This window comes from Asterias rubens, chromosome 11 (assembly GCF_902459465.1).
Source record: "Asterias rubens chromosome 11, eAstRub1.3, whole genome shotgun sequence".
Classification (NCBI taxonomy): domain Eukaryota; kingdom Metazoa; phylum Echinodermata; class Asteroidea; order Forcipulatida; family Asteriidae; genus Asterias; species Asterias rubens.
Genome location: NC_047072.1, coordinates 14,888,255 through 14,903,590, shown reverse-complemented (window position 1 = coordinate 14,903,590; position 15,336 = coordinate 14,888,255). Strand labels below are relative to the sequence as shown.

The window sequence follows — 15,336 nt, the reverse complement described above, 5'->3', positions numbered from 1 at the left end:
TCCTATAGGAATTGTTCGAAACCTTGTGTCTTTTTTTGTTTTAATGCTAGAAGTGGAGGACAAAACTGACATCGATTGGTAGTAAACTCTGTTTTAATGATATCTAAAGAACAATTCTTTCTCTATTTTATTAATTGAAATATTTGAAGTAAGCTTTGCGGTAGTCTAAATAGGCATGAACAAATATGTAGAACAATGAATACTGCTTTCACGAATTGTTCAACGCTATGAGCACTCTCCTCTCTTAAAATGCAGAATCATGTTTACTGCCACAGAGGCAGAGGCAGGAGTTTGACGTTGTTCCATCTAGTTCCAACCATAATGTGCATAGCATTAGGTTTATGAAAACAACAATGAGATATTGTCAACAGAGGGCAGCGTTTACATTGCATGAAACAATACTTATCTATAAGACCAATTGAGGGTTGTGATAAGAATTATAATGTGGATGGAGTACTTCAAAGACTTGATAGTTAGATGGACAAAATCTGACTGGGAAAAAGAATAGAAAGGATGACTTGGTCGGTGGTCCTAGATTGGAATTGGGAATATGCACTGAATTCAAACAATTGTTCAGTCCCAATCATCCTCTGTAATAAACTTCTCAAAATTAATGATTTGGACTAATAAATGAAACTTATTCACTTCAACTTGGTTTTGTACAACTGGACTACAGCCAAAGGACTAAACAAGTCATGTTTACAAAGATAAAACAATTTCACCCTTAAAAAAATGATAGATTAAGAAGGCAAAAGTTACATGTAACAAGCATTAAATCAGGTATTGACAAATTGGATTAGACACATGGAGTAATAGCCAGTGAAAAACCTCATGTAACTTACTAAGTGGCTAAATTAACTAAATTATAAACACTAGCACTAGCTGGGATTATGCAGAGGTTGATGGATCCATTCCAAAGAGTCAGTTTACTTTGCTGATGTAATGTTGAGCGCATTAAACCCTTATTAGCTGAATGCTTACACTACAGTTCCTCATTGTAGGCATTAATTCCGTAGCTTCCTAACTTAATGAAAATGTATCCATTTGTATTTGTCTATGTGCTTTTACCATTTGGAAACAAATAGTAAGCAAATAAAGAGTTTGTACCAGCTACCATAGATCTGAATACAAAAATGAAATTTCCTCTCAAATTTCTGTGAGTAAAAGATCCCAAGTGTAACATTGAACATTAATGATAACTTACCCCCCCCCCCATTCAAGTGAACCCACTCGTAGGTCCTGTGTACTTTGTGTTCTTTTTGTATCTATACATCTGACAGTTTTCTTCAGATGGATCCAACAAATGCAGGTGACAAGTTTTTGGTGGAGACTCCTTGTGTGGTCGAAACTTTGGAATTAAGTGGCATTTCCTTTCCTGATCCCTTCCTGTTTGGAGGCATTCATTGCCAGGATTCTCTAATTGAAGTTGCCAGATTAGGTGCAACTCTTATATCTTTAGATCTCATTTATGCGTTGCTTACGCAATCGAAAGAAGTTCTGGAAAAGGTCTTGCCTCATCCAATTAAGGGTTGGTTCTGTCATTAGGTTAAGTCTCACCCGAATTCATTGTAACAGTATTTCCTTTCCTCTCTCCGCATCTCTCCCACTTCCTTATTTGTTGTCATTTTCAATCTGTTCAATTCGTCATTTTTGTTCTTGGAACCATTGGATCTCTTCCGTTCCTAACTCTTATTTCCTCTTCCTCTCCATCTCACCTTCCATCTTCCATTCATCTATTTTTCAATCATTACTTCTTCATACTTTTTTTGGGGTGATTCTAAACCTGTTCAAAATGTCACTTTCCATCTTGAATTTTTTCAATCCGTCTGACTCTTAATCCTTATTTCCCCATCCTTGCCATCTCACCTTCCTCTTCTTCATTTTTCTCAATATCCACTTTTAATCATCCTATCTGCACCCTACATTCCTGTTCACCTCTCGACCCTCCACTCCATCTTCTTTTTCTTATCTTACTCTACTTGTGTCTTCCTCATTGCATCCCTTGCCTATCATCATCCAGGTATGCGCTTGGAGATTGCCGTCGTCCTTTACTAGAGTCAGCTGAGATTGTGGAAGACATTGTACATCGCCAAATGACAAGCCTGGTAAGAATGCTAATGGGATTCAGACAAGTTACACTCAGAAATACTTGAATTTGTGAACATAATGTTAATTTTACTGTGTAAAGAAATTATGAATAATTTTAAATGTTGATGAAAACCTAATTCTGCCTAAACACAATGCTGATATCAATGAAGATGGTCATTAGGTTTGATGCCATTAAAATACTCTTTTGTTGGTGGCATGAAGAATCAGTTTGATGGGGAAACCTTTGATTGAAAAGGGTACTGGAACACTAAACAATGCCCTAAGGTTACACAAATTGTATACCCTGATACCAAAGTTCATCATAATGTTTGACACTTAGGGGAAATTCTGGCAAAAAGCCAGGTGAGTCTATCTTTGGAGCTTCAATGATGGCTCCATGCTCCAAAAATAATAATTATTTTTATCAAAACATCCACTAGATGCAAATTGCCACCTACAGGAAGAGAACAATATAAAAAAACTGCAATATTTTATGCTTAGAAAAATACAACTTATACAAATTTGTGAAGGGTGTCAATCATTATAGAGATCTGTTTTGCGTCAGAGAGGTTCTCTCAGTTTAGAAGAACTTTTACAAGTAACAATAAGGAAGAATCAGGAACTATCAACAACTGGGATGATTAGTGATTAGTAGGACTCTAATAGCATTGCAAGTCCTAGTACACCCAAGTACCTATTATTATGTTGTTTAATAATAACTGCTCCACAACATACAATGGTTTCCATAAATACAGACTTTATTTGGGTTTCTTTTAAAGTTTTGTTAGGCAGCCGCCTTTTTATAAATAGTTTCGTCTTGATGAAAACTCTTTTCACGATTGATGTTAGATGCAGTCCATAGTGGAGCGATGCTTATTCTTTTCAGCTGTTTTCTCTAATAATGGGTTTTGGCAAGGTTCTTCCATGCTGAGTTTCTATCGTCATGCCACTAAGTTTAGAACTTAGATTTGATCCATCAAGCTCGTCATCCTTTACTGTCTGGCCCTGGGCAGTTCTGGTTGTGGAGGTGTTTTTTAAAACGGGGAGCAGTCTATGTTTGTGCAGATGACTAAGGAATTAACTCATGATAAAAACCTGCAGACATCAAGAGGGACAAATTTGTCATTAATTTTGTTCAATGAGTAAACAATTTTGTTTTAGTTGAGTGGCAGGCCTGTATGGTCCGTTTTTGAAAGGGCGAGGGCACCAAGGCATTTTCTCCTTGGTAAAGGGCACCCAGATGAGGAAATTGTACATTTCTACTGGAGCATTTCAAGGGCACCAATGAAATCACCAGGGGGCATGGAGGCAATTGACTTTGTTGCTTCTTTGAAGTATCAGGCCGAGAGTGGAGTCAATTTGTTTTTTGAGGGTCAAGAATTGAGACCTGCTTAAGCCTTAACTCCAAATCTGGATAAGCTTTCCTCCTAATCGTGCTACTGATTTATAGTTTACAGTTTTTGTGTGTGTGGAAGTACACTTACAATGTACCTCTGTAAGTGTACCCTCTGAGCTATCTACCCGACCTCTATTTTCATGTCAATGTGCACCATACATGCACCTGGTATGAGTACCCATTTCTTTTCTCCCTGTTTCATGTGTTTGCACAAAGAAGATGAAGTCTGAATTAATGATAGCAAGTATCAAGTTTCTTGTGCAGAGTGCAACATATTGCTCTTAATCAATGGTCAGATGAAAATGTTGGGAATAATGCTTGAAGCATAAAACATACATAATACTACACCTGGCCTTTCTTTGGCAGAGGTGCCCTTGCATCTCAGACTAAGAGGTGCCCTTGCATCCCAGACTAAACACCTCCCTATCTTCCCTAAGATCTTTAAGACGTCATCCTCACCTTTCTGTATCTACCTGATCTTGCAGACATCATCATCACTTCATCACAGCAACCTATTACAGGTGTATATCTAACTTCCCTATCAACCACACATCACACAGTACAGTGTCAGGATTTTGCATTGTCATTGACAATCGCTGGCTGCACATTATGATCTGTCATGAGCCCCCTAATATATACCAGACCCCCCCAGTTACCCAAGGAGTAGTTGACGTGAGCCGAACTCACCCACCCTTAACCCCAGGTGGACAGTGTTAATAGATTGCTGTAGCACTGTCTGCTCAGGAAACAAATAACATAGTCCAACCTGCACCAGGTCTTATTAATCCACATCACAAACTGACACCCCGAATACGGGAATGATTACCCCCCAACAGATCCCAATCAGCTCCTTAGGGGTCCATCGAGGTCCCAAATATACCCCAAAAAGACGTCAGTACAACTGTCAGCCAATCACATGGGTAATTGATTGATTAATCGGGTGGTATAAGACAATTTTCATGTGATGTTTGTGGAGCGATCTTGCCCTATTGAGACAAACAGGAAATGGGTTGTTCGCTGGATCTTGTTAGCCTGTTTCCTGCCATCTGTCCCCATGGTGGGTTATCTCCGATCGCGATGACGTCAGTCATGATGTCATACGCAAGCATGTGGACGCAAAACACCTTAATTTAATTAGCGTGTCAAAAAGGGTTGTCCCATCGGTAGTATAAATGTAAGCACATCTGTTTATATCGCGTCATAATTTGGATCAGACTGTTGTGATATCGGAAATCAATTGGGATGTTCCAAACAATGGGAGAACAAATTGCAAAGAGAAGTCATTGATTAGTACTCGTAAACAAATGTGTAGCTTATGTGTTGGTAGGTCTACACTTTCAAACCGGGGACCAATAAGAGAGGACAAAAAGGGTCCTCGGTTGGGTAAAAGGTCACCTTTTGGAAAGTGTGTACAAAACCAATGGGAGCTGTTACTAAAAGGATAGAGTACTAACAAAAGAGGGACAATAGGAAATCCCAATGTGCATGTGTCTACACACTTGTTTGTGTGTTTGTGCACATTATGCATAATCTCATCTTTAGAATGTACCACACCCTATTTTTGTTATCGGCTAAAAACTTGCAATGTGTTTTTATATGAAGAAATAGCAGACACAAGGCTTGAATTACTTATGCAACAAATTTTATGGGGGATGTGGTTACTGTACAATTTAAAGTTTTTTTGTTTTGATCTTCCAAGTTCCTGTTGTTCTACATGTTCAGTGTTTTTATGACAAGTTCCATCCCTCTAAAAAAAGATTAAATTGTCAATCAACAGGTAGAAGTGTTTTATCACACTGACTGCCATGTTTTGATTGCTGTACCATCTGTCTGTTTCTGTTATGATGACATTTCTTTCCCCAACTTACTAACCATTACAAAATTTGAATAAAATGAAAATACTATAATTGACTTTTATAAAATAACAAAAGTCATAACATGGTGTTACAGGAAACCTTTACTAAATCGTATTTCTACCATGCAAAGTTTCAAATCCTACCTTATAAAATAGTTGAAAGTTGTAAGGTATTTATTGTCAATATCTATTTATTGATTTACCTTCTGGAGTCACTAGACATCAACTTATTTGGTCTTGTGACTCTGACAGACCAAAAAAGACCTTTGTGGTTTCTCTAGACATTTTGTTTTGAAATGTCCATTTCATTTCCTGCGTCACTGGCTATTTTATCAACGACCTTTGTGGGAAACTTAGAGAGAAACTGACACCGCTCGAAACTGAACCTGTCCCTTGATGATTAATAGAGATTTATTTTGTTGGCCTGAAATCAAACGACTGGTATAAAAATAAAAAATTTGTTGATTGGGATTGCAGATAAGATACCACAAAATGATTTGACAAAAAACTTTCTAAATTTGTATTTTATTTCATGCAAACAGCGTAAACTAAATGTTCTCTATAGTGAGCACAAAAGAGCCAACTTGGCATGATGTTATCCATACAAGTACGTTAAGTAAATAAAGATGCATCTATGTTTACCTACCACAATCAGCTCTCATAATTTGACAGAATCAGTTAAGAATAATGAGTAATGATGTGGTCTTTACTGACTCGCTCTGATTGAGTAGCTACCCAAAATAAAGTGCGCAAATCAGTAGGATCCTAAACGTTTCTTTGCATTCTGTTTCATGTTTGGGATGGGTTGGCAGTTATAAGATATTATAGTGCCTAACAATGCATGCATATTGGAGCTTTTCTTTTGTAGACTTAGACCCCCTCCCATGTTAAGTTTTAATGGGCTGTGGCATCAATAGTACTTAATATAAATACTTAGAATTGCAATTGAGCCCTTGTGTTTTTATAACAGCCCCAAAGATCATCTGATATAATTTACATATCTCCTATCTGCTTTCATTTTTCGAGACACAATTCCTTTCCTGATCATGTGAACATTGCCACTTTAAAGCCACTTTAAACAACAGTGACCTTGCTGCTGACGTTCCAGGTTTCTCAAATTTTTCTCAAATCTCTTTGATATTTGCATGTTGTAGATTTATGCAACTTGTACTCTTCAATAAGATACAAATGAAATCCTTAATGATCAATTCCCTTGAACCCACAGTTACAGCGTGCAGCAGATGTTTGCAACATGCGCAATGCTCGTTTTATCAGCATTGAGGACTTCATCTTCCTGATGCGCAATGACAGAAACAAGCTTCGGCGACTGATCCGGTTCCTTAACAACAAGGATCAAAGGCAGAAGTTCGCTAAGTTGATGGGTACAACGGGAGATGATGATGAACCAGGAGAGATAGGTAAGAGCAGTAAACAATTGTTGCACTCTGTGGTGGGGGGCCATGGTGTTTTGTACACTTGAGGGGGAAAATGGTGCCATTTGCTCCCCTGGGGTGTACAAAACCCATGGACCCCATTACAATGTGCAACAATTGTTACGTTATACCATGGTAACATTATTATTATTCTCAAAGTTCTGTTGGCATCTTCAAACTTTATTTCGACGGAGTAGGCATAGATTAATAGGCATACGAACAGTTGTTAAAAAAATTCTTCACTGTTTCGTACAGAGCACTTGAAGTCGACCAACGGTGGGAACGATCATGGTAATGTACACTGGTAAACAAAACTCATGTTCACCTCTGCGCTGTGCGTTATGCATAGCGGCATCCTTAGCCATGTAATATGCGTCTTTGTATCACATCACGTGATTGGTTCTCGACCAATAAAACTTCCACAATTTGTTACCGAGGTATAACAATGTTAGTTGTTGCATAGAGAGTCACGCTTTTTAAATCTCACTTTTATGCTGAATTTCAGTTAGCAGTTTGCAGGTTCTTTCCTTTATGCTATGGATTGGTTGGAAAACCAGTCACTTTATTATCCTAATGCGAAGCAATGACACTCAATTAAATTCTATTAGGCTGTGAATCAAATGTATGTCAGATTATTGGGTGTGTATTTTGAATGAAATAATTGTATCTGTTCTGAGGAAATACATATTTGACGTTAAATTCCATTACTCAACCATAAACTGACACTCTGTAGGAAACATGTTTCATGCAATGGAGCTGCTTGAAATTGGCAAAGAGTTTCTTTTCCTTGATCAGATACTGTTCTTTGCTCATGCTTAAAGTTTCAGTCAATCCAGTTTCATCGGGATATAATTAATAATCTCAAGTAATTTTGGTAATTTCTTTTGCCTGGACTTCATCCATCATTCTCAGATCAGAGAGCATTCTGCAGACGACGGAAAATCTCCTACGATTTCCTGAGCGCACTTGACCAGACAGGAGAGTTGATTTCATTGATTGACAATGATGAGATTGATCCAGTCAGGATGGAGAAATTGGAACGGGCGGAGCTGAAGACCAAATACATGGACAGCACCACATACAAAGAGTACACAGAGGCTCGGCAAGTCAGCTTTGGTGAGTTATTGCTTGCTTAGTCTGTAATCTTATCTGTAATATTCATAAAGATAAGATGAATATTTATCAAATGTTGCTAAAGAGTAGTGTTGCGATGTTTACACAGTCAAAAAGTTTATTTGATAAATGCCTGGATGTCTGTTTTGAATATTGAATTTTAAATGTTAACCGTTTAAATTCACTTCATAAGAAGCAATAATGCACTGAACTATTATGAAACACTCAGAAGCGGTCTTATAAACTGGCATTTGAGTTTCTGTTTGGTTGGCCGTGATCATGTCTATCGGTCACATGTGGTGAGACTCTGTAGGGACTTGTGCGTACACTGCCAACTTGTCCTTGTAGTCACTGTTCGTTTGCCCTGATCAAAAAGCATTAAAACAATGAACAGATTAAATCTTTGGATGGATTAGTGCCTAATGCCTTTATCTAAGACCTGTTCCTTTCACATACTAGCCAAGATTTTGCAAAGACGGATCAATGCCATGAGGGTTTTATCTCTTTTTGGGATACCGTTGGTTAAACTGGTGTGGGGCGATGATTGGCCATTACATAATGGAGAAACACAACTTGACAAAAATCAAGCCATTGAAATCTGTAAAATGTCAATGATAAAACATCTTAATATCTATGGGTTTCCAAACTGAGTTTCATTGACAGAATGGCTAGCCATATTGGCCATAAAATGCATAGTGTATCGTATGAAAAAAAAAAATCATTATGAGCTGTTGTTTCATGTAGCTTCATATTTTGCAATTTCAGTAAGGGTTTTAAATTCTAGATGGTGAAGTATTAAATGTATCTTTCTGGTAAATATTTTAGTTAAATCCTCCACAAGTACCCCCTAAGTTTGTGCTTACGTCTATCCTTCAGCAACTATCAGGCAATTTGAAGACACGGTGCCACATGTCGTGTATCTAAACCCTCTCTAGGCAATATTCCAGACTAATGTTTTTGTTGTATGGCATTGATTGTTCTAAGCAGCTAAGAAGGGCTCTAAGTTCAAGGAATGGTTGGATTATTCAACCTTGGAGCCCAAACCAAACCCATTTGCGCTGGAGATTCTGCAGTATCTAGCATATGAAGCAGTAGCTCAGGTTTGTATTGGAGTGATCTAAACATCTTTGTGTGTTCATTTTCTTACAGTAATCTGTAACATCCATCTCGGCCCAATTTAATGGCCCTACTTGATGCCGAATTATGCTCTTTTGATCACCATTGACAAGGGAGGGTCTATGCTCTAGCTGTGTAATTCAAGAATGCCTAGTAACTTGGAGTACACATTTCTTTGAACAAACTATTGTATCATAAATATTGCTTCGTAATAAAGACAATGTATATTTTCTGACCTTAGAAGAAAGGGTAAAGATTTGTGTACATGAAGGTTTTCACACAACAAAATGGTCTTATTAGCTCATCCTAGATGACTTTCTATATCATTAATCGCATTGACACCACAGTACGTCCCAAATGAGGCTAGTGATTTTAATAATTTTAGTTTAATATTTCCATCTGAAACAAGTTTGTTCTAGTATCAATTTTTAAAATGCTCTGGATGTTTCTGCACTGTTGAAAGTTTTGTTTCAGAAGATGTACTAGAAAATTTTTAATAACTTATTGTAGCTTGTATTATGTATAAGGAGATTTGTTTGATAACTTGTATTTTTGTATATTTATTTTCTTACTCGACAGATAATGGAGCTTGCGTTTCTATCCCGTAGAGACATGCAAGCATCCCCATGGGACCCCCTGACTAAAACCTCTGCTTCTCTGTGCTCTAATAACCTCCCCTCTCCCGGTCTCTTCCTCAACAAATCCACTAAGCCTTCTCCAGCTTCAACGCCACTACAATCACCAACTTCATCACCTACATCCCCAAACAGCAAGATGGTATCACCCTTTTTGTCCTCCAGTGCTGGAGGTGCTGCACTGAATGCCTCAATGAACAGCAGTTCTTCAGACAGTTCATTCCATGCACAGGGGGATTCAAAAGCTGGAGGGCACAGTGTTTCTAAGTCAAAATCAAAGAGGAAGAAAAAGGTAAGCCATATCAATCAGGAAAATTCAGCCATATGGTTATCAAGAATTGCAAGGGTTGTGGGTTCGAATCCTGCCCGAGTAACATGCCTGTGATATTTTTTCACAGGACTCGGGGAAAGTACCGAGTATACAATGCTAACACACATCGGTGTATGGGTAAAGAAACAAAATTAATATCCTATGATTATCAGTCTCTGAACGCTGTACTCAATTACAAGTAATTTTTGGTCAAGTGTTTAAATATATAAAAGAAAATCAAAATCTGTCCACTAAAATTTGCCAAGTATTAAGGCCGAGTCACACTGCACCGATAAAAAAAACGATAACGATCACGACACAAAGAGAACGCATTCTATTGGTTAAATTACTGCACACAGAATACGCACACGCTCATTCAACCAATAGAATGCATTCTCTTTGTGTCGTTATTGTTATCGTTCTCGTTATCGCTGCAGTGGGACCGGGTCTTTAGACTTGCATTTCAAATTTGTTTAGCTAAAATTTGATTGTTTAAAAATTCAAAGTTGTCTTAATCTTTGTGTTTGACATTGAATTAGGAAATCCCTACTTTTAAAGGCAGTGGACACAATTGGTAATTACTCAAAATAATTATTAGCATAAAACCTTACTTCATAACAAGTAATGGGGAGAGGTTGATAGTATAAAACATTGTGAGAAACGGCTCCCTCTGAAGTGACGTAGTTTTCGAGGAAGAAGTAATTTTCCACAAACTTGATTTCAAGACCTCAGATTTAGAATTTGAGGTCTCGAAATCAAGCATCTGAAAGCACACAACTTCGTGTGACAAGGGTGTTTTTTCTTTCATGGTTATCTTGCAACTCCGACGACCAATCAAGCTAAAATTTTCACAGGTTTGTTATTTTGTGCATATGTTGAGATACACCAACTGTGAAGGCTAGTCTTTGACAATTACCAATAGTGTCCAGTGTCTTTAAGTGTTTGTTACTTTAGTTTTGGTGATCTCAACTCCTACTCCAGAAAGTTATATTTCCTCTAAGAAAGTGTGTTTCTTCAGTACACAATCAATAAAAACCAAAGGGAAACATAACTTTCAAGTAAACAAATTTGCTCTTGCTTTACAGCCCAGTGGATCTTCATTGTTAGCATTAATTCAGTACCGTGCCATCAGACCTATGCACATCAGAGAAGCCTACAGGAGGTTTCATGAAAGCTCTACACCAATGGCAACATTTTGTGTAAGTCATTCTTTATATTTAGGTTAAAGCTTCATATGGATGCTAAACTAAACCTATTCGTCAAATGCATCAAAATTTTGAGTTAAAAAAAATATGCAAGGGGTTAAACTTGTTGTTTTGAATGATTTCAAACCGTTTTATTTTTTGGCTAATTTTTAACAATGGGCCTTTTGGGGCCAAGATTTTGAGTTAAACAAACTGCAAGGGGTTAAACTTGTTGTTTTGGACAGTTTCGGACCATTTTGTTTTTGGACCAATTTTTTTAAATGGGCCTTATCGGGCTCAAGATTTTGAGTGAATAAACTGCAAGGGGTTAAATTTGTCGTTTTGAGCAATTTCGGACCTGTGAATTTTTAGGCAAATTTTTAAAAAGTTAACCTTTTCGGGCAAAAATTTCTTTTAAAAAAAATTGCAAGGGGTTAAACTTGTCGTTTTGAACGATTTTAGACCATTATATTTGTTGGCAAGGCCTTTTAGGGCCAATATTTTGAGTTAAACAAACTGCAAGGGGTTAATCTTGCATATTTGAGCAATTTCAGAACATTTTTTTTTTTTGCCAATTTTTAAGATGGGCCTTTTCGAGCCAGGATTTAGAGTTAAAAAACTGTGAGGGGTTAAACTTGCAATTTCGAAAAGGCCCATATTTTTGGCCAATTTTTAAAAATGGGCCTTTTCGGGCCAAGATTTTGAGCTTAAAAAACTCCAAGGGGTTAAACTTGCAATTTTGAGCGATTTTGGACCATTTAATTTGTTGGCCAATTTTAAGCCAGGATTTCGAGCGAATAAACTGCAAGGGGTTAAACTTGCAATTTTGAGTGATTTCGGACCACTTAACTTTTTGGCCATTTCTTAAAAATGGGCGTTTTCAGGCAAGGATTTCGAGCGAATAAAACTGCAAGGGGTTACACTTGAAATTTTGAGCGATTTCGGACCATTTTATGTTTTGGCAAATTTTTTAAAATGGGCCTTTTCAGGCCAAGATTTCAAGCGAATAAAACTGCAAGGGGTTAAACTTGCAATTTTGAGCGATTTCGGACCATTTTTGTTCTTTGGCCAATTTTTAAAATGGTTCCAGGATTTCGAGCTAAAAAAAAGCTGCAAGGGGTTTAACTTGCAATTTTAAGCGATTTTTTAAAATGGGCCTTTTCAGGCCAAGATTTCAAGCGAATAAAACTGCAAGGGGTTAAACTTGCAATTTTGAGCGATTTCGGACCATTTTTGTTCTTTGGCCAATTTTTAAAATGGTTCCAGGATTTCGAGCTAAAAAAAAGCTGCAAGGGGTTTAACTTGCAATTTTAAGCGATTTCAGACCATTTTATTTTTTGGCCCAAATTTAAAATATTTGCCTTTTTGGGCCAGGATTTTGAGCTAAAAAAACTTGCAATTTTGAGCGATTTTGGCCATTTTATTTTTTTGAATTTTTTTTACAAATGGGCCTTTTTCAGGCCAGGATTTCGAGTTAATAAAGCTGCAAGGGGTTAAACTTGCGATTTTGAGCGATTTTTTACCATTTTATTTTTTGGCCAATTTTTTAAAATGGGCCTTTTCGGCAAGGATTTCAAGCGAATAAAACTGCAAGGGGTTAAACTTGCAATTTTGACATTTTCGGAACATTTTATTTTTTTGCCAATTTTTAAAAATGGGCCTTTTCAGGCCAGGATTTCAAGTGAATAAAACTGCAAGGGGTTAAACTTGCAATTTTGAGTGATTTCGGACCATTTTATTTTTTTGGCCAATTTTTAAAATGGGCCAGGATTTCGAGTTACAAAAGCTGCAATTTTAAGTGATTTCAAACCAGTTATTATTTGGCCCAAATTCAAAATGTTTGCCTTTTTTGGGCCAGGATTTTGACCTAAAAAACTGCAAGGGGTTAAACTTGCAATTTTGAGCGATTTTGGACCATTTTATTTGTTTTAAACATTTCTGCTCAGGCTATTTATTCCACTGAATATTTAGACATATTTTTATTCTCAACTTTCCACAGAAATACGCAAGTCAACCTGAAAAGACAAAATATCTGGTTTGCTGACAGTATCATGGAGAGTTTGTTCTTTTATTCTATTGAGGCCGACATCCTACAAGATGAATATATTAAAGGTTTCCTTTAAGATAGTTCTTCATAAAATTCAAAACTGTTTGTAACATAACTGTACAAGAATCCTCAACTCAAATTCTTGACTTGGATTTGTCATGTATGATATAGTACAGCTGATGTGGCGACATTCCATGTAATTTTTCATTTCGTTAAGACAAACTGTAGGAAGGTACAACTCTGTTATTAACAACCAATGCTTTGAAAGTGTTAAGGTAGAGATGTGAAATGTACATCGTAGCAACACAAATAAACAAGTACACAAATAAACAAATTTGTACAAGGTACTTTATTTTAATATCCTGTTCAACTCAAAACTTAAATTATTGTGTGGCATGAATTGCTTAACAAAAACCACGGCTAACAAACAAAAAAAACGTTATAAAATTTGTACAGCTTGTTTCCTTCACACTGCAGTAATTATAAAAATGTAAATATGTTGTATGTACAGGGTTTTTTGTCAAGAAATACTGCATAAATATGTTAATAGGAAAACCTTGTATAAATATACTTAAATGGACGGCATCCCATAATAGATAAAAATCACACTAAGTTTCAAATGCATTTTTTTAATTTAATATGTAACAACTTTTGATGGAATTTTATTTAATAGGGCCATACACTTTTATCAAAAGGATTAATACAGTAAACCATAAACAATACTTTTACAATAATTACACAAACTATTCAGTTTGATCAAAATGAATGATATTAGAATGGAAAGTATCACATAACAGGCAGGATAGTCTTCCTACTTTCATCAGATTTCCCCCTTTTTAATGACCCTCAGAAATGGTTAAAGATGCCATGTCAGATTTTTGGCCCCAAACATTAAAAAATAGATTTTTTTGAGTGAATGGTATTTCAAAGAGTATCACCCGCTCTAATGAAAAAAAGTTTAACTTTTACTTTTAATGGTCAGGAACCATGACAAAAAAATTAAAACGTTTCTTATAAAACACATAAGAATTGGTCACGTGATATATGGTCGGGCTACCGACAAAAACTAATTTTGAGCACTTTATTTCACTGCTACTAATAATTGGCGGACTTTTTCGAGCAATGGCTCAAATGAAAGCTGGTGACTTTCTCGACCCCCCATCAAAATATTTGGGTCAAATCGGCCAAAACTCTGACATAGCATCTTTAACAAATGCTGTAAGAAGCCTATTGAAGCCTAGACCATATAATAATGTACATTGTCAAGGTCAGCCCTTGTGGTAGATAAAATGCTTCTGTTTTCCCCCAATGGCCAAACATCACGACTGTACATGTACATGAAAACAACCATTGCAAAAAGACTTTACTTTCTACAGATACAAGTACATGTATTAATATATGAAAAGTACACCTTTTCATTTTATTTTGTTAAATAGTATTGACCCTAACTGTTAAGCTAACTGTTAGACAATGTATAAGCTTCACTTCATGTGAATTGGTGCTCCTTTGATGGGTGAAGAAACTGCAGTGGTTGTAAGTTTCAGGTTGTCCAAGACATAGTTGCGTGTCTTACTGTGCCGATTGGTACTTGAATGCGGTCCAGCAATTGGTCTTTGAGATTGACCCTCTGGAGGAGTGTATTCTGGAGTTACTCCAATCAAGGAATATGTCCACTGCATGTCTGCTGTCTGAAATAAACAAAGAAAAAGAAATAAAAACACATTATATTGAAAGAAGTATTAGTTACAACTGCGTTGTCTCAGTGTGTTATTTTTCAGATTAAATAGCCTTAACACTTCAGAACATTTCATTTTTGGGCCAATTTTTAAAAATGGGCCTTTTTAGCCCAGGATGTCGAGCGAAAAAAAAACTGCAAGGGGTTAAACTTGCAATTTTGAGCAATTTTTGACCATTATATTTTTTGGATTTTCCGGCCAGGATTTTGAGTTTAAAAAAACTGCAAGGGGTTAAATTGCAATTTTAAGTGATTTAAAACCATTTTAATATTTGGCCCAAATTTTAGTATTTGCCTTTTTGGGCCAGGATTTTGAGCTAAAAAAAAACTGCAAGGGGTTAAACTTGCAATTCTGAGCAATGTTGGACCATTTTATATGTTGGCTAATTTTTACAAATGGGCCTTTTTTAGGCCAGGATTTCGA

The 15,336-nt window shown here is 36.6% G+C and overlaps 2 protein-coding genes across 3 annotated transcripts in view; one reads left to right on the top strand and one right to left on the bottom strand.

The window, feature by feature from the left end:
* The first annotated feature begins 1,940 nt into the window (after positions 1-1,940).
* On the top strand, positions 1,941-14,122 carry LOC117296884 (transcription initiation protein SPT3 homolog). Its single transcript, XM_033779983.1, has 7 exons — positions 1,941-2,105; positions 6,565-6,757; positions 7,685-7,888; positions 8,873-8,985; positions 9,581-9,928; positions 11,032-11,145; positions 13,130-14,122. The coding sequence occupies exons 1-7, from the start codon at positions 2,094-2,096 to the stop codon at positions 13,172-13,174; spliced, it is 1,029 nt and encodes a 342-aa protein (XP_033635874.1). The 5' UTR covers positions 1,941-2,093; the 3' UTR covers positions 13,175-14,122.
* Positions 14,123-14,314: 192 nt separating this feature from the next.
* LOC117296513 (cilia- and flagella-associated protein 47-like) overlaps positions 14,315-15,336 on the bottom strand; it is a 36,113-nt gene continuing 35,091 nt past the window's right edge. For both annotated transcript variants that reach the window (XM_033779482.1, XM_033779483.1), the window contains one exon: positions 14,315-14,865. In XM_033779482.1, the coding sequence (XP_033635373.1) occupies positions 14,659-14,865 (207 nt within the window). In that variant the 3' untranslated portion in view covers positions 14,315-14,658. The remainder of the gene's footprint in view (positions 14,866-15,336) is intronic.